Source organism: Balaenoptera musculus, chromosome 6, assembly GCF_009873245.2.
Source record: "Balaenoptera musculus isolate JJ_BM4_2016_0621 chromosome 6, mBalMus1.pri.v3, whole genome shotgun sequence".
Lineage (NCBI taxonomy): Eukaryota > Metazoa > Chordata > Mammalia > Artiodactyla > Balaenopteridae > Balaenoptera > Balaenoptera musculus.
Window position 1 is genome coordinate 102,563,198 of NC_045790.1, and position 26,502 is coordinate 102,589,699.

Consider the following 26,502-nt stretch of genomic DNA (forward strand, 5'->3'; position numbering starts at 1 on the left):
TATTCCATTACACTGATTTCAGCCCAGAGAATAATCCCATCCTCTACCCGGCCCCAGCTCCAACTGTGGTTTTGTTCCAAGGGCAGTTATAAGGTTGCAGCAGAAAGAGTGGTAGGAAAAAGCGGAAGCTGTAGTTAAAGAAGATTTTTAAGGGCAGACATTAACACTCGGGGTTTTACATGCTACACTAACCTCTGAAAACAGAGTTCAGTTGAACTCATAGCCTTCACTTCCCTGTAGCTTTTTCCTGTCCCTTCATGCTGCCTCTTTTTCTCTCTCTAAACTACTACCCCCGATTTAGAGAAGTTTATTTAAGGTGGTAATCCATCACATTTATATGTGAGAGGGTTCCCTCAATATCTGGGGTGCTGAATACAGCAGGGATTCTCCCAGGCATGTGAAGGGTGAGGAACTGGAGCAAAGGAACCTGACAAAATAGTGCAGGTTCCAACCAGCAGAGCCAGGCCAGGAATGCACTTCAGATTTCTACAACTGTGTGCTTCCGAACTCTGAATGAAGCTTTACAGTGCCTGTACTTAAGCATCTTCACAGGGTCACATTCTAAATTCAGTCCCCAGCTTTCACTTCTCTGTGGCCCTCAGCATATGCTTTTTGCCCCCATGGGTCAGGTACTCACAGAAAAAAGGCTCCACATCCTTCTGGTGGCAAAGGTGAGAATATTGCTGAGAGAATGTGGTGGTGGTAGGAGTGGCACGGTGGCCAGAGAGAGGATGGGGTCTCACCATTCCTCTTCACCTTCCAGGAAACCAGAGCTAATTCGTCCTGGTACCCAATAGCTGATATTTCACTAGGGGAATGACAGGCAGTTTTTCAAAGTGAGCCTTTAAATTGTAAATCAGACACATTAATTATAATTTTAATATAACAAATGTTATTAAAAGCAGCAATTCAAAACCATAAATCTTTTCGAAGGTGCACAGGGTTATGATAAGGTCAGTTGGCAGTAATGCAGCTATTTTCAGGTATGAATGAAATGCTGGGGTGTGGAGTCGGTGTGACCTTGCCAGGCCTTCACACTGACCTCCAGGTGAGGAAGACACTGTCTCCCTCCTTCCTCCTCTTCAAGGCCAGAGCCTCTGGAGCTTGAGTAGAGGAGGTGCAGGTACACTGACAGGCTGTGTTCATCCTGCACTTTCTCAGAAGCCTGGAAGGCAGGCCTGGGAGGCTGCTGTGTTCTCTGGAGCCAGGCCGGAGGCCCCCGGTTAGATCTGGCCCCATACATCAGGCGGCTGGGGGCTGCCTTCTCAGCTCCCCTTCCACCTGGCCCCAGTTGGGGGCTTCAGTGGCAGCAGCTGTGGAGCTGAGAAGGGAGAGAACTGGGCCCAACCAGCTTGTTCCTGCCTGGACCATGCTGGGAAGCAGAAGGAGGTGGGTGGGCTGTGTACAGGAGGTGAGGTCCCAGTTGAAAGGCACTGTTGGGGCTGAGGTTTGAGGCAAGGGGCATCTGAACTCTCTCAGGGACCCCCCTGAATGCCCACAGATGGGGAGGGGGTCAGCCTAATGGAAAAACCAGCTCCAGGCCCGCTGCTCTCAGCTCGTTGTTCATCCCCCTTCACCTTGCCGCCGGCAGCCTCCAAAACCCAGCCGAGCTGGAGGCCACGGCAGCAGCTGGCAAGGATGGTCCCCATCTGGTACAGCCCTCGCCCCAGTCAAGGCACTTCTTTCCAATCAATCAAGTGAGTCAGTTTCTAATACCTCTGGAAGCAGCAAAAATGAGGAGTCTCCTCCCCCTCCCATTTTTGGTCTCCCTCCAGGTGGGTCTGAGTTTTAATGTTGGTTCTAAGAACTCTGTATACTCCCACTGACAAAGGCTTCCCTTTGAGGGGACTTAATGACTCAGGCCCTTTAAAAAAATCCCAGCCTGCCCCACAAGTGATTGTCAGTTTCAGAACGGGGCAGGGGATAAGGCAGAGGGTATGAGTCCCCCGTGCCTCCCTCTAGGGTCACAGCTGGTTCACGGGCAGGTGCTGGACGTTCACATTGAGTTGCAGCACGTGGCCCCCAGCAGAGGGCCAAGGAAAAGCCAAGGGCAGGAGCCACGCTGGCACCCGAAGGAATGTGTGGCTGTGTGTGTGTGTGTGTGTGTGTGTGGTGTGTGTACACCTGGAGGCCGGGGCCCGTGTGTGTGCCTGGAGGTGAAAGCACACACGCAGATGGAAGCTTATGTGTGGGGGGGTGAGTCTGGGGGTGGGAGGCAGAGGAGACAGTCTGAGGTGTAGCAGGACACGGCTTCCCTTCCTCCAGCCTCAGGTTTGCAAGGCCAGGCCCAGCTCCATGGTAACAGAGAGAGGGATGTGGCCAGGGGAGGGAACACGGGTCTCAGAAGCTGACGCCTGCAGCCTGCACTCTGGGCCGTAATAACTGGGCTCTGGTGCTGGTGCCTTCGGAGGCAGAGACCCAGCCTCCTCACGCCTCAGATCCTGAGAGTCCCAGGGCCTCTGCCACACAGGCTTTGCAGAGGCATTCTCTCTCCCACCCTCACCACCTCTTCCCAAGGGCAGAAGGAGAGGCAGGAAAGTGAGAGGGAAGGGCTCCTCAAGGCATCCTCTTACCCACCTTCACCCAGTCTTTCTCAAAGGTTTCTGTTCTCATTATGTGGTCCCTGGGATGGGTCAGGTGTAAGGATGTCCAGTGGAGGGTTGGGTGTGTAAACACACACACCCAAAAGGGGAAGGAAAGGTAAAGGGACGCACTGGGGACGAAGACTCGGGCCTCAGGAACAGGCCACAGAGCCAGCAGGACACTAATTCAGAGGAACAGGTAAACAGTTTGAGGGAGTGTGTGGAGACGCTGAGAAGTAGCCAGCGGGACCTCAGAGACACAGGCAAAGAGGTGGTGAGCCTGAGGAGGCCGGAGAGCAGAACGGGCACGGCGGAGGCACAGCCCTGGCAGGCAGGCAGGCAGGGCTCTGGCCAGGCACTTGCAGCTCCGTCTTGCTTCCCTCCCCCACCCCAGCCTGGAGAGAACTGGGGAGCCTGTGGCTTCCGCTGTCTCCCCTTTGGTTTCCAGGACTGCTGGCATCCTGTGGGGGCTGGTCAGTAAGGGGTAGTCCCTTCCCACTCCACCAGGTACTGAACCTTGCCCTCGGGCGTGACCCTCCGAGCCAGCACCTGGTACTTCTCCCCACAGGCTAACCGCCCGGCTGCGCCAAAGTAGTTGGTGATGGATGACTTGAGGTGGGACAAGGACGAGTCATCTTCACTGATGCTCTCGAACGTGTGGCTGTCGATGCCCTCGTCGGGCCGCTCGGGGCCTGAGGCCCCCTCCGCGCTGCTGTCGGAGGGGCAGCGTCCACCCAGCTCGGCCGCCCGCCGCTTTGCCCGCAGTGGCATGTACGCTTTGGCTGCCAGCTTCCTCTTGCGGCTGCCCACTGTCCGTCTGCACCGGAAGGGGAGGAGGAGGACGACGGGAATGAAACGGGATTATCCCACCAAGTCCCTGTCCCTGAGCACTCCGGGCACCAGGCCCTGGGCACCGATGATCCCCCTGGATCCCTACAACAGCCCTGAGGAGGCTCCAGAGGAGAAACCACCAGCCGGGGAGTGGCAGAGCCCGGATGCAAACCTAGGTGTGTCCAGCTCTAAAACCGTGTTTCTTACGTTGAGGAGCTCAGTGTTGCCTGAGTCCAGGAGCACCGTCCTCTGCGCTTCCCGCAGCCATGCGGTGCAGAGGCCCTGCTTACTCTTGCCTAGTCCGTCACCTGCACTCACTGTAGCTGGAGGCGTCACACAGGGGTAGGGACGGGGAGACAGACATGTATCCCCTCTCCTCCCCTCTCCCCTCCACAGGGACAGAAAGAGGTGGAGGGGGGTAAAGAAACACACACAAAAGAAGAGGTACACATTCACAGGTACTTCGAAACAAACCAAGACCCAAAGAGCTAGTGAGAACCAAAGAAATAAAAGAAAGTACAGAGGCAACAGCAGAGAAAGAGATGTCTGGAGACAAGACACGCTTCAATGGGCATTACATCGATACTTTAAAAATTCTACTTTTTGCAAGGGCCTCAAGTATCCTAAATACAGTTAAAAGAGCCTCAGTTAAAAAGTTGTCTGTGTGCTTTGCAGCACCACCCTCCCCTTGCTGCTGAGGACCAGCTATTGCCAAGCAGGCTGTACCCTTAGCTAGGCCTCCAGGGATTTCTGTCCCCTCTCCTAGTCCTTACACTTTGCAGGATGCCATTTCCCCTCTACCAGGCTCTTCTCCTTAAAGACCCACAAGACAGACACCAGGTTCAGACAGCCAAGAACCAGGGTCAGGGGACCCTGCAGTCAGAGGCACAGACATTGCAAAATCATGGCAAACAGAGGCCAAGAACCCCAGAATGGAAGAACCCTGGATCTGAAACTGCCCAGCAAGAGGTGTCACGTAACCTGTAGCAGGCTAAGAGGAGCAGCCCGAATGCCCACAGCTCAGAACCGGATGGTCCCAGACCCTCACACACCTAAAGGCGGCCAGGTCCTGAGACTCCGATGCACAGAGTGAGCCACACATCACAAATGGGGTTGGGGGTTCTGGGGGGAGCGACGGAACTTGAATCCATCGTGCTGGGAGGCTAACCTGGAGTCGTAGGAAAGGCTGGTGGAAGCGGAGCCGGAGGTGCTGGCAGCGTCGGTGGAGTCCACGTCGGAGAAGAAGGTCTGGCCTGAGCTGGCGCTAAGAGGGAGGAGAGGGTGAGCCAGCCGCTGATCCTCAGCGCCCCTTGGGACCTCCCAGTCATCTCCTGGTCCCTCTCACATGCATCCTTTGTCCCAGCCGAAGCCACCTTCCCACTGAGCTTCCCGCCACCACAGCTGCAGTGGCACCTCCTCTCTCCTGAACGTTTCCTACCCAACCAGCCTTCAAAGTCCAAGGAGTCACAAAAGCCTTCCCTGACCGCCCTCCCCTGGCATTGACATCAGCACTGTGACAGTCATTAGAGATGATAACGAACATGATCCCAGGCGCTCGTGCAGCACCTTACAGGGCGGGAGTGCTTTCGTGCACAGGATTTGGAGTCTCCTGACAACCACGCAGGACCAGGTGAGGAGGTTCAGAGAGGTTAAAGACTTTTGCTAAAGTCACACAGCTGGCGATTGCTAAGGAGGGGCTGGAGCCCAGGCCTGACTGACTGAAGCCCTTGCTCCCTCCTCCACGCCTACAGGAAAGCACGAAACGGCCTTTAATAGTTCTGGAAATAAAACGATGGATGCAGCCCCTCCCCTTGGGTGTACCAAGCACGAGGCTCTGTGGGAATACACAAGGAGCGTCCGCCACAGCCTGGGGAGGGCTAGGGAAGGCTCCCTGGAGGAACGTGAATGTGGGGTGATCGCAGCAAGTTTGGTATCAGGCGTGAGGCAAGGAGAAGTGGGAGAGGTAGGGAGGGCTGGGCTCGGCAGGCCTTGAGCGCTGCCCTGCGGAGCTGTCCCCGGGAGCCCTGCAGGCTTACAGCGTGGGTGTTAGGCTGAAAGCCCTAATGCAGACAGACCTTTCAGGCAGCCTTCTGCAATGCGGACCCTTTAACTCAGTGACCCCAAGGGAGCTTCCCCTCCCTCCAAAGGCTCTCTGCTTCACATCTTCCAGGGCTGGAGGAATGGTGGTCTCCCTGCTTGGTTCCATCCCAGTCTCCAGAGCAGACCTCTCTGTCGGGTCCCTCACTGTTACCTTTTTAAACTCTGTATCTCATCCAGCGTGAAGTCAAATATGCTGGCCAGGTGGTGGTTGGTGCTCCAGGCCGAGGTAAAGTCACTCTGTGGACACAGGAGGGAGGGGTGGTCAGCCGGAAAGCATCACTTCCACCTTCCACAGCGCCCTCCTCCCCGCTGAGGGCCGCACAGGCTGCGCGGGGCCAGCTGGCCTTCTGAGGGTCACGCTTGTCACTTCCTCTTTTTTCCTGTCCTGACCAGGGAGCCGGGTCATGTCAGTTCTAGTCCTGGCTCTGTCTCTGGCCAGTTGTCTGACTGTCCCATCTCTGGGCTTGAGTTACCTCAACTGCAAAAGGTGGCTAGTAACCCCTTCTGAGCTTCATTCACTCTTAAGAGGTGTCAGGGGGCGCGGCAGAATGGAATGACAGTTGTGAAGGTGCCTTATAAATGGTCCAGGGGAGACAACGTCTAATGTTACTGCCCACAGCGAGGGCTTCAGTGAGGATGCAGGGCTACTGAAGAAGGCAAGAATGCTCTGGAGCCCTGGCTCTGGGCTGGGCTCTGCCACTGCCTGAGGTGTGACCTCAGGAGGGTCACTGCCCTCCTGGGCCCTCAGTTTCCCCACCTGGACAGTGGAGGCAAGGATATTAGCTGCCCTTGCCCAGCCCCGCTCTGGGTTCTTGGGAGAACTTGGGGAGATAAAGGAGGAGTCTTGCAGTGCCTGGCCCTTCCTTGTTTAACCAGCTGTAAAAGGATCCTTTCGGGGACGTGGGAGAGTCCCCTGAGCCTGGGGGACTTAGTTTTCTGCACAGGAATCCCTAGTATGTGCTGACCCTGAGTGTGAAAGTGGAGAGTGAGAAAACGAGAAACTAACACTGGGGATAGCATCTTCCAGCAAAAACTTTGATCTTTTTCTTCTATAAACTCGCCTTTTCTGCTGCTGGAATTCATGAGGCAACAAACTGTGGAGACAGAAAAGGGAAAGGGTGGCCCAGTCAGAGCCTGAAGGCCCAGAGGGTGGCCCCGAGAGAGGAGTGGCTGGGCAGGGGTGGGGTCACAGCGTGGGAGTGGGCACAGGCTCTCCTTTACAAGGAGACCTGGGGAGGGGGGGTGTCCTCTGGGGCAGCAGGTATGCGAGGGTGGTGGGGTACAGTGGGCAGGCAGGAGAGGAGGTGCCTCTCCTGCCTCGGGCATCCAGGTGCTCTGCCCCCCACCCCCCGACGCCAGGAAGAGGGCGCTGGGCTCAGCCGGGAGCGCTAGGGACCCCTCACACACTGACTGCCCCTTGACCTCTCTGCCTCAGCCCTAAGCCAGCAAGACTGCGTCCCGTGATCTGACTTTCCCTCCAAGCAAGGCCACAAGGGGCTGTGGCTGGAGGAGCGGGGACGTGGGATGGGGTCCCGGCTCAGCCACTGACTGGCCGGTCCAGGGTGCCTCCAGCTGGGACTAACTGGCTGGAGGCCTGCCTTGATCACTTGGATGCCACCACACAGCCCATCGGAGGGGGCTGCAGCTGGAGCCGGGAGCAGAGAACCCGAGGTCGGCTGCGGCCCCGGCCCCGGGGCCCCAGGCACTGACCCAGGCTTGCTCTTTCCTCTCTTACGCAGCTCAGAGGCGCCGTTCTCAGTGGGCACCAGGCCCTTGTCGGGCAGCAGCTTCCCGGGGGGGTTGGGCGGGACGCGGATGCGCAGGCGGAAGATGCACTTCTTCTTCTTGATCTCCTTGCCGCAGAGGAACCTGGGGGTGGGCAGGGAGAGGAGAAAGCTCTGGAGCCTGTCCGTCCATCCTCCTGGGGAGGAGAGTCAAGTGTTAAAACCTCCCTCTCTGCCTCCCAGGACCCAGAGCTAAAATCCAGAGTGGCCCGTGGAGACACTGATTCCTCAAAGCCTGTGGAGCCCACCAGGGGCTCCAGGTGGCGGCCGAGAATGTAGCTGGTGGCTCCTCCCTGTCCTTCCTTGTCTTGTGTGTGGTTCTTGCTGCTCCTCTCCCTTTTCTTCTCTGCCTCAACCAGCCCCAAGGGCTCTGCCTACAGGAAGCCCTCCTCCAGCTCCCCGTGGAATGCTATGGTCAAAACACTGGATTCCACACCACTCTGTTCTCTGCTCTCCCCAAGGAGACTGAAAGCACCTCCAGGCACTTCCCTCACCCTTTCATCACTGGCTGAGCTGCCATGAGGCTGCAGAGGTGACTTAACCACACAGTCCTACCCTCAGGAGACTGTCTACAGAGAGGTAAGGAGGCCCCATGTACTCAAGTAGAGGGCTGTGTCTGGGCCCCAAACCGTGACAAGATGAAAGAGAGAGTGGATAATTCTGTCTAGAGATGTCTGGGGAGGTTTCACAGAAGCAGGGACTGTGTCTTATTCACGGTGTCCTCAGTACCTACACAGGGCTGACACAGAGCAGTTCAATAAATAGTCATTGATGGAACAAATGAATGAAAGGCATTGAAGAGCATCCTAGGTGACGAAAGAGTGTGAGCAAAAGCACTGAGTAGGAAAGCAAAGGGTTCAGAATGGCTGGCGCCCAGAATAAATAAAGCAAAGTGTCCGTGGCAGAAGGTATGGGCAGGGTCTGATCATAAGAGGCCTCGAATGCCATGCTAAGGAGCTTGGGCATTCTCCGTGGTGGTAGCGAGGGGCATGCCAGCCGTGTGTTCTGAGAAGAACTCAGTAGAGTGGATGGGCAGACATGGGCTGGGGACAGGTGATGAATCCGTGCTTCAGTGCCTGGCCCAGAACCATAGATGGCTAGTGCAGGGGAGACCTCAGAGAGCAGGGGTTGCAGCCCCTATGGAGCTGAGTCCAGTCTCAAAATGTGTCTGGCTGCTGGAGTGGTCAGGGGAGGCATGCCAAAGGAAGTGGGTGCTCCCTGATCTTGAAGGACGGGTAATATTCATAGAGTTAAAGAGAAGTGGAGGGAGACCCAGGTGGGAGCATAGCTTGTACAAAGGTTATGAGGTAGGAAGACGCTTTAACTGAAATCCAACCTGTCAAGGGGCCCACAGCACTCCCTCCCTTCCCTGCACGCACCGGCTTTTATAACTGTTCAGAGCGTTGAGGAGATGCGGTCCTCGGTCCGTCACGGGGGTGCTGGTGAGCTACCGGGGGGCAGGGCAGAGGACAGTCAGACCTGGCACATGGCATCTGAGAAGGCCTCATCCCCTGTCCCCACCCTCCCCTCAATCTCCTGATGCTCTGAGTCCTCCAGGTGAGGACCACTGACTTGTTCCATGATCTCAGACAAGTCTTTTCACCTCTGAGCTCACGTCCCCATCTGTAAATGAGGAGAATAACTCCTGTCCTAAATGTATCAAGAGCTTTAAAAATGTCCATGCCCTTGACCCAGTAATGCTGCTCCGTGGAACCTATCATACAGACATGACACACAAATAAAGCTTTATGTACAAAAAAGTTCACCGCATCATTTTCCTAATGATGGCAAAGAAACTACATGCCCAACAGGAAGGAAACAAGTAAGTAAACTATGGTGGAAACCATGCAGCCATGAAAAATGTTGATTAAAAACTCTTTCATAACATGGAAAAGTATTTATGATACAATGTAAACTGAAAAAAATGACTTAAAATTGTATATACTGTCTCTGTTTTGTATACAGATTCATTTGTATTATTTTTTAGATTCTACATACAAGTGACATAATATTTGTCTGACCTACTTCACTTAGTATAATATTCTCTAGGTCCATCCATGTTGCTGCAAATGGTAATATTTCATTCTTTTTATGGCTGAGTAATACTCCATTGTATATATACACCACATCTTCTTAAACCAACCATCTATTGATGGGAAATTGGGTTGTTTCCATGTCTTGGCTATTGTAAATAGTGCTATGACCACTGGGGTGCAGGTGTCTTTTCGAATTAGAGTTTTCATCTTTTCTGAATATATGCCCAGGAGTGGGGTTACTGGATCATATGGTAGCTCTATTTTTAGTTTTCTAAGGAACTTTCATTCTGTTTTCTATAGTGGCTGCACCAATTTACATTCCCACAAATTTATGGTTACCAAAGAGGAAAAGGAGGGGGAAGGGATAAATTAGAGGAGTATGGGATTAACAGATACACACTACTATACATAAAAGAGATAAACAACAAGGATTTACTGTATAGCACAGGGCACTATATCCAATACCTTGTAATAACCTATAATGGAAAATAATCTGGATAAAATATATATATGTGTGTATGTGTGTATATATATATATATATATATATATACACACATACACACATATATATATATATGACTGAATCACTTTGCTGTATGCCTCAAACTAACATAATATTGTAAATCAACTATACTTCAATTAAAAATTGTAAATACTGTATAATCTAAGCCATATAAAAAGAAAAATAGACGTAAATGAGAGGATTGAACTATGTGCACCTATGTGTGTTAGCAGTGGATGTTTCTGAGTGGTGAGATGCAGGAGTATGGATGGTTTTCTTTTAAGTATACTTTCTTACACTGAAAATTTTCTACCAGGAATATGTATGATTTTTTTTAATAAATCAGGAAAAAAATTATTAAAAAAATACCAGCTTTACCTATCTTTTAGGGCTTTATAATATGTATGCCTTTTATAAATTATCAAATACTGTAAATGAAGATGTTACTATATGAAGAACTTCTGCCGAGCATAAAGGTTACTTTAAAAAAAAAGCCCTATTTCACTAAAGGATTTGGGGCAGTCAGCAGAGAAGATGCCTCACTCTGGATGTGGTGGAGAGGATTCAGAGGGTGTCATTAAAGGGCGCATGGCCCTGCCGTGGAAGTGGTTGGGGAAGCCCTGGCTCAGCTCTCCACCTCTGACATGCTGAAAGTCTCTGGTTTGTGACTTCACTCCGTGAATCCCAGCTCCCAGACCCCTGGTGATCTCTTCTGCTATTCAGAGTACGACCGGCAGAGGGCAGGCCCACTTCACTTTCCATCCTAGCCAGGTAATCTGGGGTGGGTCACACATCTCTGTAGGGAGATCTCCTCCAGCCAGACTCGACCCCCAGCTCCCTACAGCTGAGCTGGTGAGGCCCTAACCCACCCACTACCAAAGCCTGGGTTAGGAAGCTCCTCGCAGGGAACAGGCTCAGATGCCTGGACTCAGAGATGCAACGGCTCAAAGGCTCTGGGTCTTTGTCCCCCACTCAGCAGCCCTCACGGACAGCCAGTGTTCCTGAAGAATTGTGCTCAGAGACCCACATCCTGGTGTGGCGCTGTGTGACCCTGGGCAAACCTCTCACCTCTCTGGACTTAGGCAACCCCACTGTGGAACGGATTCTCGCCATTCTGATGTCCCATGGTCTTGCATACCTTGCCAAGCTGCAGGAGCTCCCAGTGGTGGTTGACAAAGGCCAGAATCTCCTCAAAGTCAAAGTACTTCTTCTTGCTCTGCACCCCCAGGTTGTAGAGGGCCAGGTGAACCACATCGACCCTGGGCAAGGGTGCAAGGAGGCGGGCCCAGAGTGAGGTGGCAGCCTGTCCAGCCAGGGCTGGAGCATCCTGGGTCCAGGCTGAAGGGCAGGGGCAAGGCTGGGACCTGGTGGCTGGAAATGGAATTGTTCCCGGAGGGAGGAGGGAAGGGAGAAACTGGGAAGGGACAGGAGTGGGCCTGGGCCAAGCTCCACCCTCTCACCATCGCAGGGGCAACCTCTCGATGTACTCTGGGCCCTGGTTGCACACGGAGCAGAAAAACAGGTAGAACCTGTGGGTGGTTGAAAAGGGGGCCTGTGGTAGGAGCGGCTCTGACACCCCACCCTGGTCCAGCACCCTCACCCCCCGCCTGCTTTCCCATAGTCAGCATCGCCCTCATTCCCTCTGAGGAGGGGATACAGATGGGGCAGAACAGGGACCAAGAACTACTCCCCTACCCCTTCTAACCTGTACCTCAAACCCTTTCCCAAATATCACTGCCCTGGAGTGTGGCTGAGTTCAGACTGAGCTGAACTAGGCTGGGCTGCAGGGACCACCCTCTTCCCCGCTGCCTGACACACACACACACACACACACACACACACACACACACACACACACTCAATCACAAACCACGTGAGACACCAACCAAGACACACACAGTATCCTGTTTGACACACATAAGCCTTCCACTAGCTTAGCCCCCTTGGTTAGAAGCCAGATCAAGTCATCCATTTCCCCCATGCCTCCTCCAACAGTCCCGGGGTCAGGGCTGGCGCAGGGCCTGTGTCTCTCCCCCTTCCCCAGACACTTGAAGCATCTGGGGCTTAGGGAAGGTGGGGCTGCGACTGGGGATGTGGCCCAGCGTGTCCCTCTACTGGGAAGGCCTCCTCACCCTGAGCTGCCTCTGTAGACAGGGACACACTGTCCCAGCCCCCCACTGGGGGTCTAGGGCCTGGCAGGCAACCTGAAGGAGTTGCTGCAGCTGCTGCCCCCATCCCCCCACCTCACCCCCAAGGCTGAGCCAGACCAGATTAGCACCTACCGGTCTCCGAACATCATGGGCTCATTGAGACACTGGGTGCAGGCCTCGTGGAACCACTGCCTGCACCGGTAACACTGCAGCATCCGCAGGTACCATCTGGAGAGCCAGAGGAGCCAGGGTCAGCCAGGCCCACACTCCCAGCCAGGGATCAGCCTCAGCAACCTTTCCCAACACAAACTCGCCCTCCAGCGGGGGAAAGGGAAGAGAACTCACAGTTACTGAGCACTGGGCTGTGCCAGGGGAAGCCCTGCCTGGCAGCAGGGCATAAGCTATATCATTTGATCTCACCATCTGGTCAAACACGGGCTGCCGTCCACATTTTACAGGTGAGTCAGAGGTTAAATAGCTTGTTCAAGGTCACTCAGGAGGCAAGTGGTGGATGGTGACTCAAATCCTAGCCTCCCTGACTTCAAAGCCCATGCTCTTTGTGCCACACTGGAGCCCCCGTCTCTGGTCTGTGCCTCACACACTGCTTCCCAAACACTACTGATGGGGAAAGGTTTGCCCTGGAGACTTCATGGGAGAATAAAGGCTCCTATAAGCCCCTCACCTGGTAATGTATCTACCCTATCACAACCATTCAACAACTACTCATTGAATAAGAATGAAAACCAAAAAGGTGTTTTCTTAATTAACAGTCAGTGCTTTGTTCACACCTTGTCAGGTGTGGTCCTTGGACCACCTGCATCAGAATCACCCGGGGTCCAGGTTAAAATGCAGAAGATTCCTTGACCCGTTCCAGGCCTACTCAATCTTTGGGGTAGCCCCTGGGAGACACACTTCTGACAATCACCCGAGCAACTCTGCCCAGTAAGCATTGAGAACCACCACCTCAATGCTGCAAAGGTCTCTATAAGCATTTCTCCATCTGTTATCCCAAAGGCCTCAACACCCACGGAAGGATGATGGGGCCAAGGTTATTAATCCCACTTGAGAGATGAAGTACTTCAAGTGATTTGCCCAGATCACCCAGCTAGGTCGTAAGCACAGCCTCCAGACCCCTAGTGCTTGTCAGCAGAACTTGGGGATGAGACTCAGGACTTCAGGGTGTCGGGTAGGCTGTTTCCTGAGGGCAGAGGTTCCATCTCTCACTTCTGTGGTGCCTCCCACAGTGTTGGTGCAGTCAGCCCAAGGGAACAGGCTCAATCAGCCATGGCTGCATGGAGGCCCAGGCCACAAGGAAGAATCAATCAAAGACTCCCATCCTACATATAGTCAGGGTAAGAACCCCCTTCACAGCGTCCCCAAGGTAGTCCCCCCAACCCCCGCTTGCGCACCTCCAGGGAAAAGGACCTTCCTATCTCATCAGCAGCCTGTCTCACTGACTCTGGCAACGGGAAGGTTTATCTCAAGGTCCATGCACCAACAGTAACAGCTCACACTTGTTAAAGCGCTTACCAAGTGCCAGGCACTGTGTGAGCCTTTACCTGAATGACCTAATTCACCCACCGCTCACAACCACCACGTCGCGGGAAAACTACGATGAGAACTGAGGCTCAGGGGTAGCACAGCTCTAAGGGGCTGGGAAAATTTGGACACTGGGGGCCAGTCTGGTAAGCACTCTTCAATACTGCCTTCTTTTCCACGGTGCCCAAAGAAAACACCTCCACTCCCCCGCACCCCCCTGCGGAGAGCGCTAGCCCTGTGCTCTCGAGCCCCGCGCGCGCTCAGGTGCCATCCCCGAGGCCTGAGGGAGGATACGGGCTCTTCCCTGGGGGTCCGGCTCCCCCAGCCGGCCGCGCCTACCCCGCTTCCCTGGGGCCCCGCCCCGCGCCCCGCCCCTCGGGGAGGCCCCGCCTCGCTCCGCCCCCGCGGCCTTACTCTCCCGGCCCGCCGCAGTAGCAGTAGCATTGCTGCTGGTTGGTGCGGTGGGGCGAGTCCCACTCCAGCTCCTCGGGCTGGTAGGACAGCACCATCTTAACAGCCTGCAGGGTCCTGGCGATGGCGCCCTTCTTCAGCGCGCCGCCTTTCTGCGGGAAGATGAGGGCCGAGTTACCCGCGGGGGTCCCGGTTGGGCCACACGTGGCTCCCTATCAAGGCTAGTGCCGACCAGGTGGAACAAGATATTCCAGTGTAGTCAGAAACGCACAAAGCCTCTTCTCATCAATCCCAGATCCATCCCCTCTCTATCCCCAAGGAGCTGCATTTTCAATAATATTAATAGTAATAAGCACAACGATAAAAGTAACAATAATAACCAACACATATTGAGAGTGGGCGCTTACATGGATTTTCTTTCTTAATAGTAAAGCACTATTTGTTGGGGGCCTCCTACTCCTGACACCAAACCTGTATCCATTTAAAGAGTACATTTTTTTTTTTTTGGCCGCACAGCATGTGGCACCTTAATTCCCCCACCAGGGATCGAACCCGCGCCCCCTGCATTAGAAGTGCAGAGTCTTAACCACTGGACCACCAGGGAAGTCCCCAAACCTGTATGCATTTAACAGCCAAGGAAACAGGCTCAGGGAGGCTAAGGAACCTGCACAAGGACATACAGCTTGTTAAGTGGCAGTCGCTGTCTGCCTCCAAAGCCAGGCTCTGTGACCAGGAGTGAGGCCCGAGCCCAGGGAGTCTCTGGGCTTCCAGACTGGAGGATGGGGAGAAGCAGGGTGGGAAGGATGGAGGGCTCACCCGCACAGCCAGCGCAAAGATGCAGCGTCGGCAGAACCAAGGTGTGAGCAGGGGCCGGTCGGCACTGCCCGCTATGGGGATGTGGCACTGCTGGTGGTAACCTATGGCAAAGGAGAGGGGGTGAGTGCCCACGAGGAAGCAGTGGCCCGAGGTCAGTCAGCCCAGAGGCGGCAGGCTGGGGAGGGCTGCGGCAAGTCCTAGGAGCTGTGTGCCTGCCAGCTGCCAGGGGACTGGCTGGTGATGTTCACCAGGCAGCCAGGCTGGTGTCCAGGCAGGCCACTAAGAGCCAGCGTTGGCCCAGTGCGGGAAGCACCAAAGGTCTGGCTTCAGCCTCTGTGCCCCATCTCTCCTACCCATCCTCTCCACCCACGGGGGCTCCAAAGTGCATAACTTCTCTCACTTTCCAGAAGCCCCAGCTCTCCCCAAGGATCACCTCCCTGGGCCCTCATTCGCAGAGACTGGCCCCTTGTCACTCTGGAGCTCCAAAAGAAACAGGAAGCCAGCTAAGGCGCAAGTGGTCTGAGGCGATGCAGGTCCCGATCCAGTGGTGAATGGGGACCCACAGGTCTGGGCCTTCTCCATGCCCTGCTCATCACACTCACCCAGGCCACACTTCCCACAGATGAGGATCTCATTCAGTGGTCCTGATGTCTTCCCCAGGCAGATGTTGCACTTGGGTTCCTCTCCTGGAACACCAGCTGAAAGAAAGAGGCCCTCTAGGGTCAGGTCGGGCTCACAGGAAAGAGCAGTTTTAAAATTACATTCCAGGTGCTGAGCCTCTACTGAGTGCTGGGCCCCATAGGCCAACTCACTGAATCTCCCCAACCAGTCTGAGCTGCCTATTACCATTAGCCCATTCTAAAGATGGGGAAATTGAGGCTCGGAGAGGTTAAGTCCCATGCTCAGCTGGTAAGTAGGAGGGGGGGGATTCAAACTCGCAGCTATCTGACATCAAATTATTTGTCCTTTTTACCACATCATGCTGCCTCTTCTGCTTAATTTAACTTGATTTGTTAAAGTTTTTTATGTTAAATAATTTTTTAAAAATTTTATTATGGAATAATAACATAACGTTACAATGAAACTCCACGTTCTTATCAACAATCATGAACTCACGACCAATCTTGTTTTGACTATATTCCCACTCACTTCCCCACCTCCTGTATTAAATATTTCAGTACATATCGCTGAAAGTTCAGGACTCTAAAAAAAAAAAAAACTACAGCGCCTTTATTGCACCTAAAATTAAAAATAAGTCTTAATATCAACAAATTCAGTTAGTGTTCACATATCCAATTGTCTCAAAAAAGTCATAACAATTTTAAGTTTGATCAATTGCTTTTAATCTACAGGTTCCCTCTCCATCTTTTTTTTTCCTTTGCAATTTGGCGTTGTTGAAGAAGAAATATGTACTTATGACTAAAGGGTTTGAATGAATAAAGTAAGATACATTTTGATGTGTGTTTCTGTCTCATTTCCCCTAGCAGACGGAAAGTTCTGTAAGGGCAGAAAAGGTATCTGTTCATCTCTGTGTCCCCAGGACCTCTTATGGGGTGTGGCACATAACACGTGTTCAAGACATGTTTGTTGAATAAATGGTCTCTTGCCTCTTATCCCTGAATATGCTCCCAGGAAGGCGGGACCCACTGTGGGTCGCAGTTAAGTCTTCACTGGCTTAATGAAGTGATGGATCAGTAACTATAGCGTGCTCAGCCTTATGCTCTCATCTTGGGCGACCCCAGAGGGCTGCTGTCCTACCTGTGAGGAGCAGTGATCTAGCTGGGGAGCCACATGGTTCCCCAGGTGAACACTGTGTGCCTGGCACACAGTGGGCCTTCTATTCAGGGTGTGCTACTTCTATCCATGGTTTGGACTGTCTTTCCTCACCAGCTGGCTCCTTCTGCTTTCAAAAAGAAAGCAGCCCAGGAGAGGAGACCCTCGTTGCTTTGGATTTTTAAATAATACCTTTAGGGTGAGAGGGGCTTGGAGAAGCATCAGCCTGTATTAGCCACAACATCTTGGAGAAAAAGGCAATTTGGAAGCTCGACTAACTGGCTGGGTTCTGTGGCCTCTGCTTGGCAGGCTCTTGAAATCATCTCTTACGGTAACAAATTCTTCAGAAACAGCCTCCCTGTAACTCAGCAGCACTGGGCTAAGCATTTAACCACACTGTGAGGCCAGTACGTTCAGTCTCCTTTTTCTCAGATGAAGAAACAGGCTCACAGAGGTTATGTCACTCACCCAAAGATATGCAGCAGTAAGTGGCAGAGCTAGAATATCTTGGTCCGAGGAATACTGGACCCTAAAACCTGCCTCTTCCCCACATACCGCCATGTCGGTTCTCCTGTTAGAGCATAAATGGCAAAAAAAAAAGTCTCTTCTCTCACGGTAACTCTGATTGGTAGTGGCTGCTTGGAACTCCATGTTGAAAATTTACAAGTGTTGTGATTGATTAGTGATGTCTGTCATGTACATGGCAAGGGAGAAAGGTGGCAAGAATGCCTCCAATCTGTCATCTCTGTAAGACAGTGTCAGCTCTCTGAGGGCAGGGATGGTACCCAACCCAGCTCCCTTTCAACTCTGAAAACTGGCCCAGCTCCATCCCAGTAAGTCCATCATCACCTTGCCTGGTTCATACCTGCTTGTTTGGTCTTTCCCCCACGGAGAGAGCTGGCCCAGCTCCATCCAGGTAAGTCCATCATCACCCTGCCTGGTTCATATCCGCTTGTTTGGTCTTGCCCCCATGGAGAGAGCTGCCTCCCTAGTTTTCTTACCATGCTGATAGGGGACACTGTGCTTATACCGAAAGGTGACAATTCTGATTGCCTGGGCCCTTCCCTGTTCCCTAGCCCCAGAGTGACCCAGAGCTTTGGGCAGCAAGGAAGCAAACACAGGCCTGGGACCCAACCCTGCTCTCCCAGCACCTCCCTGAGCCACTTTCTCCATCTGCCTGCCTCCCTCATGAGGTAGGAGTACTCAAGGGGATGATAGATGTCATAAGTGTGTTTCCACATAAATGTACAGCTGGTAATCCGATCAGCACCTCAGGTGCGCCTGGGGCTCCAAACACAAGGCCAGATGCCAGAAGTTAGAGACAGAAGGAGAGAAGGAAAAAATGGAGGGAGAGGCGGAGAGAGGATCGGGGGTTGGGTGGGGGGTGGGGGGTGCCTGAAATCACAGGAATACTCACCATGCTGTATGTCCTTCCACAAGACCCAGTATTTGGAGTTATCTTCAAAAGTTACAAGGCAGCTTTGCTTAGAACTGCTGACCTGAGGCAGAGAGAGGGAGGGGCAGTGTGAGACAGTAGCTGGGGAAAAGCCACTTGAACACGGTCTTCCTCTCCCATTTCTGTCCCCACAGGTCAGAGGGTTTAGACCGCTCCTTGTGCTGCAAAAAGGAGAGCCAGGCTAGAAGGGGAAGGAGGATGGCAGTTCCGGAGGTAGTGCACACCCACTCACTGGAGTTGTGCAGTCAGGGACTGGGGGATGGCAACTTGGCGGGAACGCCGAGGACAGAACAGGCCAGGTGATTGTTTGTGATCCTCTCCAACCTGATTTTGTTTTGTTTTGTAGGCTCACAGAGCACTTCTCTAAAGATGTTGACCCTAAGGACGGCACCTGCTTTTGCAGGCTCCGCCTCCTTCCACTTTCAGCTTTGGAGCATAAGGACAAGGCGGGAATTTCCCAGCAATCTCCCACCCTCCATCACTGGTCTGAGGCCGAGACCAGAGGATGAGCAGAGAGATGCTGAGCCTGGGAACTGGGGCCAGGGAGGAAAGGTTTACCCTCTTGATCTTCCCGAGATAATACAGTCCATCTGTCCACCGGCACAGCACATACTGGCCCTCTGTCAGCTTGGACATCAGGTCTTTGAAGTTGTTCTTGGCTTTTGCCAGGGCCCCCTTGTTGGGGAGGTGGCTGGTGGCACCATAGGAGTCCCGAGTCCCTGGGTCCAGACCTCGATTCTCCATCAGCTTCCACTGACACTGGAAGAGAAAGAGAAAGGGGTTTTTACTCCTTACTTCAGGAGAAGGGGAAGGAAGGAAAGAAACAACCATTTATGTAACCTGTGCTATGTGCCAGATGCTTTTATCACCTCACTGGATCCTCCTGACAACGCTGTGAGGGAGGCATTATTATGCCCATTTTACTGGTCAGGAAACTGAGGTTTGGCAAGGGGAAGTGGCTATGGGGTCAGAGGCAGAGTCATGGTCCATAATCAGGCGAGCTGATTCTAAGTCCTGCTCTCTCCCCACCCATACCATGCAGCCTTCTACATAGAAAGGCTCTCTCAACCAACCAGGGAGCAAAATCTCCCTGCCCAGGGGGGCCTGAACCTCACTCCCTGGCTTCACAGCCAGAGGTTTTATCCCTAAAGCAAACATACTCCGTGTTCTCTAAGTGGAGGACCTTCTCCAGCGGAGCAGCGGGAAGTTCTCAGACCCCTGACCCCTACCCTGAGAGCTGGCCAGAGAAAACTCACCTGGAGAGGAAAACTCCTGGGTGGCTTGTGAACTGGTATAGACTTGGCCATCTGTGTCTTCTGTAATCTCCTTTTCTGTTCTCAATTATGGGATGATTTAATGGAAACCAATTCTGGGACATTTAAACTCACTTATGCTTTTACTCAGATGCAAACCAGCTCCAAGCAGTGAAGTCATTGCCATGCCAACCTCTCCACATCTGTCTCTCACCATCCTACAAAATGTGCCGCTCCCATTGCTTTCACTTCTTCCTGCTAATGGTACTACTATGGTCCCCAGACCCCCAAGCATCTTAGATTTCTCCAACCGATGAGTTGCCACAGCAGCCAAGCACAGTGACTTCTGGCACCCTACTCCTCTTTTCCATCCCCCTGTCCTGGTCTCAGTTCAGGCCTCATCTTGCCTGGGCCATTCATTCATTCAATAACTGTTTCCTGAGCCTTGTGCCCACTCACCTATGCTGGGCACCTGGGATTCGGAATGGAACCACCAGCGCCCAGTGCTAAACAGGCCACTCCCTGTTTCCTGCCTCCCCACCAGACTCTTCCTCAGGGCCATCAATTCCCATCTTCTTATTCTCCCAGAAACCTTCTGTGGCTCCCCAGTACCTTCAATGGCATTCAAAGCCCCCCCACGGCCCCCTCCTCCTCAATCTGGGCTCACCTGGCTCCAGGCCCCTCCACACACTCTCCACTAAGCCAAAAACACAGCATCCCTCTGTTCCCTGCACCCGCTACTCTGGTCCCCTCCTCCTCTGCCAAGGCGCTGGGCACCTGGTGTTATGATTACCTGTAGACAGGGAGAGAGTCCTGTCTTTTTCCCTGTAAGTGTGTGTGTACTCCTGTGAGATTGTGTTTGATGTCTACAGCCTTATGTCAGTGAGCATATGAAATGGAATACATGTGTGTGCATGTCAAGGGCCCTGGGGCAGGCAGGGCCTTGCTGGGGTCTTCACTCTCCAGATGGTGGCGCGGCCACGTCCCCTCTTGCCTCCCCCCCCGCCCCCGCCCCTTCCCCCCCCCCCCCATTCCTCTCTTTTCTCCAGGGCAGACCGCGCAGGCACCGGGCAGGCTGTGCAGTCCAAATCTCTGCCTTCTCCCTGCCACCTGGCTCCCAGGCGCTGCAAGGTCCCTGCCCGCCGGGCCTGGGGCCCGGGCCCGCGGCAGGTTCACAAACTGACGCTTCCTCCCCCGCCGCGCCGTTGGGAGCAGGCCCGGTCGCCGCACCCCCCCTGGCGGGGCGGGGGCCCTCGGGTGGCGGCCCCCCCAACCGCGCCTCCATCCTCCCGGAGCGGGCCCCCGCGGGCTGTGATTGGCTGATTCAAACCCATCTGCAAAGAAATGCCTGTTTGCGGGTTCCCGTCGGCGTCCAGTTCAAATCCGCGGCACCCGGATCGCGGGGCCGGGCGGGGGCAGGAAGCGAGGATGATTCATGCGCAGGGGCCTCTCCCAGGGCGGCCGTTGGCTTTTTAAAAAGGGTGTTTGGGAGGGGAAAAAGCTTGCAGAAGTACCCCCTTCGGGTTCAAGCGCTCCTCTCTTTAGTCGCTCCGACGCCAAGCCTCCCCCATCCCAATCCTGCCGCAGCCTGACTTCGGACGTGAGCAAAATCCCAAACGCCCCCGTCGGTCTCCAAGCCACCCCCCCCCAACACACACACAACAGGAAAAATAAAGATTTTAGGCACAGGACTAGCGACCTGTCACACACGCCCCCCAAAGGCTCGGGGACCCGGGCGGGGCTCCCGCCACCCCGCGGACACCGTTCACCCCTCTCCACCCCCCAGGCGCGCGGCTTCCCAGGGCTCCAACGCCCCCGGAGGCGTTTGACCCGCCAAAGTTCAGGAAATTTCCAAAAGAGGGATGATTGCAGGGAAAGGCGAGTGTGGCGGGGAGTCCCCCGGCCCGGGCCGGCCGCCCGCAGCGCTAAACTTACCGCGAGGCTGCGTGTCCGCCGGTCCCACTTGGAGTCTGGCCACCAGGCGCATCGGCGGCGGAGGTGGCTGCGCTCGGCCCGCGGCTGCCCGGCCGAGTGTCCGCCCGTGGGGCCGGGGTCGGGGTCTCGGCGGGGGCGGGGCGGGGCGGGGGCGCCGCGGGGAGGAGGGGGGGCGGAGGAGGAGGGAGGGGCCGGGGCGCTCAGGAAGGGGCCCCCCGGGCGCGGGGCGCCATCTTTTTCGCGTTTTCCCGCGAATTATTGACGTCCCGCTTATGTAATTAGCGGGGGCCGCGCCGGCCTCGCCATTGGAGCCCGCGGCCGCGGGGCCCCGCAGCACCGCCCGCCCGCCGGCTCGCCCGCTCCCGCCCCCGGGCCGCCCCCGCGCCGCGCCCCGGCCTCCGCCCCCGCCCTCGCCCCCGCCCCCACGGGCGCGCATCCTCCGCCGCCACCGCGCGCCGGACGCAGACAAGCGGCGGAGCGCACACGGACGCGGAGCCTGCGCCCCGGCATGACCGCCCGGCGGAGGCGCAGGCACAACGCGGGCACACGAGGAGGCGCGCGCGGCACTCCGAGCCGGCACACACTTGTTGAGGAAACACAACTCTGCGCGCAGGGCACAGACGTCAGCTGGCACAGACACACAGGGGGAGGTGCAGATGCACACGGACTCCCTGCGTAGACACAGACCTAGAACAACCCAAACGGGATTCGCACGACAGAAACACACAAACATCCTGCACTTGCGGTGTAGCGAGCACACACAGAAACAGATCCACAACGCGCACGGCACAAACACAAATTCACAACACATGATACACACGACACAACACACAATAAAGAGGCAATTACAGAGTATGGACATAGATACATAGGAGAGACACACCGTGTACACAGCATGGACACACAACAAAACATACACATAAAGTAGACAAACAGGCATGGAGCCACACACAGTAACACAGGCGCACAAGAGAAACAGAGTACACCAACAGCAAATTGCACACAAACGTAATGCACGGAAACACAACACAAAGATACAATTGCAAATACATACCACACACACAAACACAACATTTAAATAAGTGGCACACAGTGAAAGACATCATACAGAGTCATAGGAATAGCAGATTGAGGAAAGGGGCGTGGCTCCAGTCATATCCAGTCCTTGCCCTGGGGAGAATGGGCAGAAATGTCCCCATCCAGACTTACTCTTTGGGGGTTGGGGGCTGGAGAATACTTGCCAACCCCTCTCCTTATCCCTCAGCCCTCTTCTCACCTGCTAGCATCACACTGCACAGACACCCGTGAGGCTGTGGAGTGTGGACATCATGGGTGTAGCAGGTGGACCATACTCCCCCAGCCCCCCGTCCTTCCTGTTGACTGTCAAGTTGCCCACCCTTGGCCCCCTGCCTCTGGGCCTTGGGGTGTGATCTCTCTGGCTGGCTGGGTCTACCTGTAGGATGCACAGGGCAGAGATTACAGTTGGAAGCACTCACCTCTGGGTCTCATAGGCCAACTCCACTGATTACCAGCTGTGGGACCCTGAGCATAGCACTTCAACTCTTAAAACCCAGTCTCCTCATAGAGTTGTTGGGAAGGTTAGGGTGAATGTATGCACAGCCCCCGGCAGCCAGTGGGTATGCGGTAAGTGATTATCGTGCTTTGTCCAGAAATTATATATTCATTGAGTGCCCCCCTGGGTAGGACTAGAACTGGGAGCTATGGGGCCCACAGTCTCATGGGGAGTCAGGTGTTGGCTCAAGCAGCAACAACATACATATATAAATATGAGGGGTGTGGTGCAGCGAGCTGGACATGGAATTGGAGGAGTCCTGGCTTCAGGTCCAGCTCTGCCTCTGAGCCAGAGTAAGACGTTGGGTGAACTAGTCCCCCTGTAGGCCACGTTCCCTATCTGTTCAAAGAGGGTAGTGGTACTACCCCATCTCACAGGGCCATTGCAGAGATGAGGACAAAATAGCATAATGCAGGGGCGGGTGTTTTTGTCAGTGAAAAAGTGATGGGCAAGATGAGGAGTGGTTAAAATACTACAAAAGGAGAAATGATAAATGCCACTAGAAAGGTATAGTTTCACCTGACCATTTAGAGGCAAATCCAACTTTGAATTGAGAACTATCATAGAAAAGGTGGCATTCAGAGGGAATGTGGGGATAGGAGGGAGGCATTCCAGGCCTAGGGCATGGTGTGTGCAGGAGGCCTGGGACGGAGTGAGTTGTGTCTGCTGGACCGGAGTTCAGGGTGCAGATGGTAAGGCTGGAGGAGAAGGTGGAGCTGAGCGTCCTGGGCTGAGCTTGGTTTTCAGCCCACGGCAAATCAGGGCCACTGAGCAAGGTTGTAAGTTATGTGTATCCTAGAGAGCCTCGGGGAGTTTAGAACTGAGAAGGGCCATGATCTGAGTTTGCTTTGGGATCTGGCAGAAGTAGGTTGAAAGCATGGACAAACCAGAGAAAGACAAACAATCATTTTTTTAAAAAATGGGTTAAGACTATCAACAGGCAATTCACAAAAGAGGAAACCTAGGTGGCCAAAAATGTAAAGAGATGTTCAACCTCACGGGTCATGGGAGAGATGCAAATGAAAAGGGCTGTGAGACGCCATTTCACATCCTCCAGACTGGCAAGGAGTAAGCATTATATCAATGTTGGGAGAAAGGTGGAGGGGGTGAAGAGGTGGCACCCTTGGAACCCTTGTACAGTCTTGATGGAGGTGTAAATTGGTACAACTTCTCTGGAGAAGAGGTTTGGCAACATCTAATAAAGTTGAAGATGCTCTTGTCTACAATTCAGTGACTTCACTCACTCAGCACATAATTATGAAAAATGAGGAATTGATTAATTGTCCATCAACAGCAGTGCAGATAGATAAATTGTGATCTATCTGTGCAATGGAATAATATACTGGGAGGGAAAATAAACTGAGGCTGTAGCCTCAACATAGATACAGTCTAGAAAAAAAAAGAAAAAGGGAACATCAAGTGGTAGAATAGTGTGATACCAAAAGTTTTTTTTTTTAATTCAAAACTATGCTATATATGTATTTTTAGGGATACAGTCAGATAGTGAAAGTGTTAAAACATGCATAGGAAATCAAAGACACTAAGTTTAAAATAGTAGTTACCTCTGGGAAGGGAGGGATGAGAATGAGATCAGAAAGAGGAACACAGGGGATTTAATTTTATCTGTAATGTTGTATTTCTCAGAAAAAAAAATCTGAAGCATATATGGCAAGGTGTCAAGATTTGACAAAGCTGGGTGTCTTGTCTGTAATTCTTCGCAATGATCCTTCTCCTTCTCAAGTCCAAAACTTTTTCTCTATCCTCTGTACGTTTGAAATATTTGGTAATTTTAAAGATGGGGGCGGGGGCTGGGAGATTACAGCAAAGGAGGTTTAGTCACAGCACTAACCTGTCACATGTGCAGGGCCATCAGACCTCACAGTGTCCTAACATGTCTGTTCCCTGAGACTTGTCACGGCGGGGTGAACCGGGCATGGCAGGCATCAGATCTGTTCACAGGGGAGAGAACAAAAGCTTGGAGAGGTGGAGTGACGTCCCCAAGGCCACGCAAAGTAGGGAGGAGTACTCTCAGCTGTGTCTCAGGGGAGACCAGCAAAGGCCAAGGAGTGTCGAGAGAAGGTCTCCCACCTTGCAAAAATCCATCTTCTTCCATCTGCGGCCCTCTTCTATTTTTGCTTTCAATTAAGGACACCATGGAAAATACAGAAAAGCACAAGGAAGAGAATAAAAGTCACTTGTGGTTTTCACTGTCTTACTTTTTAAGTCAGCTTTATTGAGCTATAGGTAATTCACATACAAAAAATTCACCTATTTTAAACGTGCAACAGTACCTTAATTCGAGAGGACCTATTTGTTTGAGTCCTAGACCAGTTAGTATATATGAAAGTGCTCTACAAAGAAGAAAACGCTTATTCACAAATTTGAATAATTATGATTATAATAAAGGTTTTGGAAATCATTAAGACAATAATTATTTGGAAATAATTAAGATTTCATCTGTGAAAGTAGGTGGCCAGTAGGCGGGCCTGTGTTTTGTTGCCTGAATTTGGGGGTCAGTTTATAATGGCCTCAGCATGGAGGTGCTGAGAGCTTTCAAATTATAGTAGAAAGGATGACTGTTAACACAATTTAAAAATTAAAAAAAAAAAAAAGAAATAGTTGACAGGGTCAGACTGTGGCCTATTGAAGTGTTTGTGGCCTTCGTTGGCTGCCAAGCCATAAACACCTTTACCTGTGGCTTTTGTGGGGAAACAAGAGACATCAAGTGTCTGTCCTCTTTGGGAGTCCAGGAGCGCCTCCATTGGGATGTAGGAGATCCTGTTGACCCTCCCTGCAAGCTTGCTATGGAACCAGGGGTGGGTCCCTTCTCTTCTCTGATTTGGTCTCCCCATCTGTTAAAAATAAAGTACGGCTTTATTCACACTTGCAACATTCAGCAGCCGGTTAGGGCAATGTGCTGTAGGCAGGCACCCCTAGGAATAAGGGTCAGGGCAGAGGGAGATGTGCCATAAAGATAAATAAATCCCAGTCTTTGGCATCAAGAAGCCCAGATCCAGCAGTAGGGTTGGCAGACAGACACATCAACAGGTCACTGTGATAGTCTGTTAAGAGATAGGATCAACCAACACTCAGGATTGTCAGAAAGTTTATTTTTTTGCCAATACAAACTTTGTATTTTTATTTCTCATTGTGTTTTAATTTTTATTACCGTAATTACTATTAAAATTTTTTCATATATATTAAAAAAAAAAAAGAAATGGCTCAAGACAAGAAGTGGTTGGGTCTGAGTAAATACCCATGATCTCTAAAGTGCCTCTGACTACAAAAGTGTTTGATTTTATGAACTTAATCTGAGCTTTGTTTCTCCCTCACTGGGTAACCTTGAATAAATCACTTCTCCGGTCTGGGCTTCAGATTTACTCACTGGTCAAAGCATAACGTTTAAACAAATGAGTAGTTCCCAATCTTGCTACACAAAGGATCTTATATAAAGATTTGAGGGACTTCCCTGGCGGTGCAGTGGTTAAGACTCCAGGCTTCCACTGCTCGGGGCACGAGTTCTATCTCTGGTCGCGGAACTGAGATTCCACATGCCGTGGCACCGCCATAAAAGAGATTTGATCCACCAAACATCGCATTTATTATTTGAGAGTTATTTTGTCTTCTTTTTTATGAATTAGGTCCATATATTATATTCAATCAGAGATTTTGATTGGTATGATACAAATAATGTGATTATAAAAGATAGAATTAGATAAATAGATAAGTAAATTGAATAAGTAAATAGAATTCTAGCCCA

At 52.7% G+C, this 26,502-nt stretch overlaps 1 protein-coding gene, 1 long non-coding RNA gene and 1 other non-coding gene across 5 annotated transcripts; all 3 read right to left on the reverse strand.

Annotated features, from left to right (window-relative positions):
• Positions 1-856: 856 nt before the first annotated feature.
• Positions 857-21,544, reverse strand: PHF19 (PHD finger protein 19). 3 transcript variants are annotated; one of them, XM_036855645.1, is made up of 16 exons: positions 21,170-21,293; positions 19,238-20,702; positions 18,540-18,740; positions 17,943-18,024; positions 15,355-15,450; positions 14,753-14,853; positions 13,940-14,088; positions 12,119-12,214; positions 11,297-11,365; positions 10,975-11,095; positions 8,677-8,744; positions 7,224-7,382; positions 6,520-6,607; positions 5,665-5,750; positions 4,582-4,677; positions 857-3,399 (listed from the first exon to the last, which is right to left on the reverse strand). In XM_036855645.1, exons 2-16 carry the CDS (start codon positions 19,286-19,288, stop codon positions 3,057-3,059), a joined length of 1,806 nt encoding a protein of 601 aa, XP_036711540.1. In that variant the 5' UTR covers positions 19,289-20,702; positions 21,170-21,293; the 3' UTR covers positions 857-3,056. The 3 variants fall into 3 exon arrangements, with proteins under 3 accessions (XP_036711540.1, XP_036711541.1, XP_036711542.1); XM_036855646.1 differs by lacking the exon at positions 19,238-20,702 and having other exon boundaries at positions 21,170-21,544; XM_036855647.1 differs by lacking the exons at positions 13,940-14,088; positions 14,753-14,853; positions 15,355-15,450; ... (2 more) ...; positions 19,238-20,702; positions 21,170-21,293 and adding an exon at positions 12,775-13,339.
• Positions 14,468-14,540, reverse strand: TRNAR-UCU. The gene has a single exon. It is a non-coding gene; the product is annotated as a tRNA-Arg (tRNA).
• Positions 21,545-22,545: 1,001 nt separating the features above from the next.
• Positions 22,546-25,588, reverse strand: LOC118897265. Its single transcript, XR_005020388.1, has 3 exons — positions 25,435-25,588; positions 24,592-24,691; positions 22,546-22,622 (listed from the first exon to the last, which is right to left on the reverse strand). It is a non-coding gene; the product is annotated as an uncharacterized LOC118897265 (long non-coding RNA).
• Between the last annotated feature and the right edge of the window lie 914 nt (positions 25,589-26,502).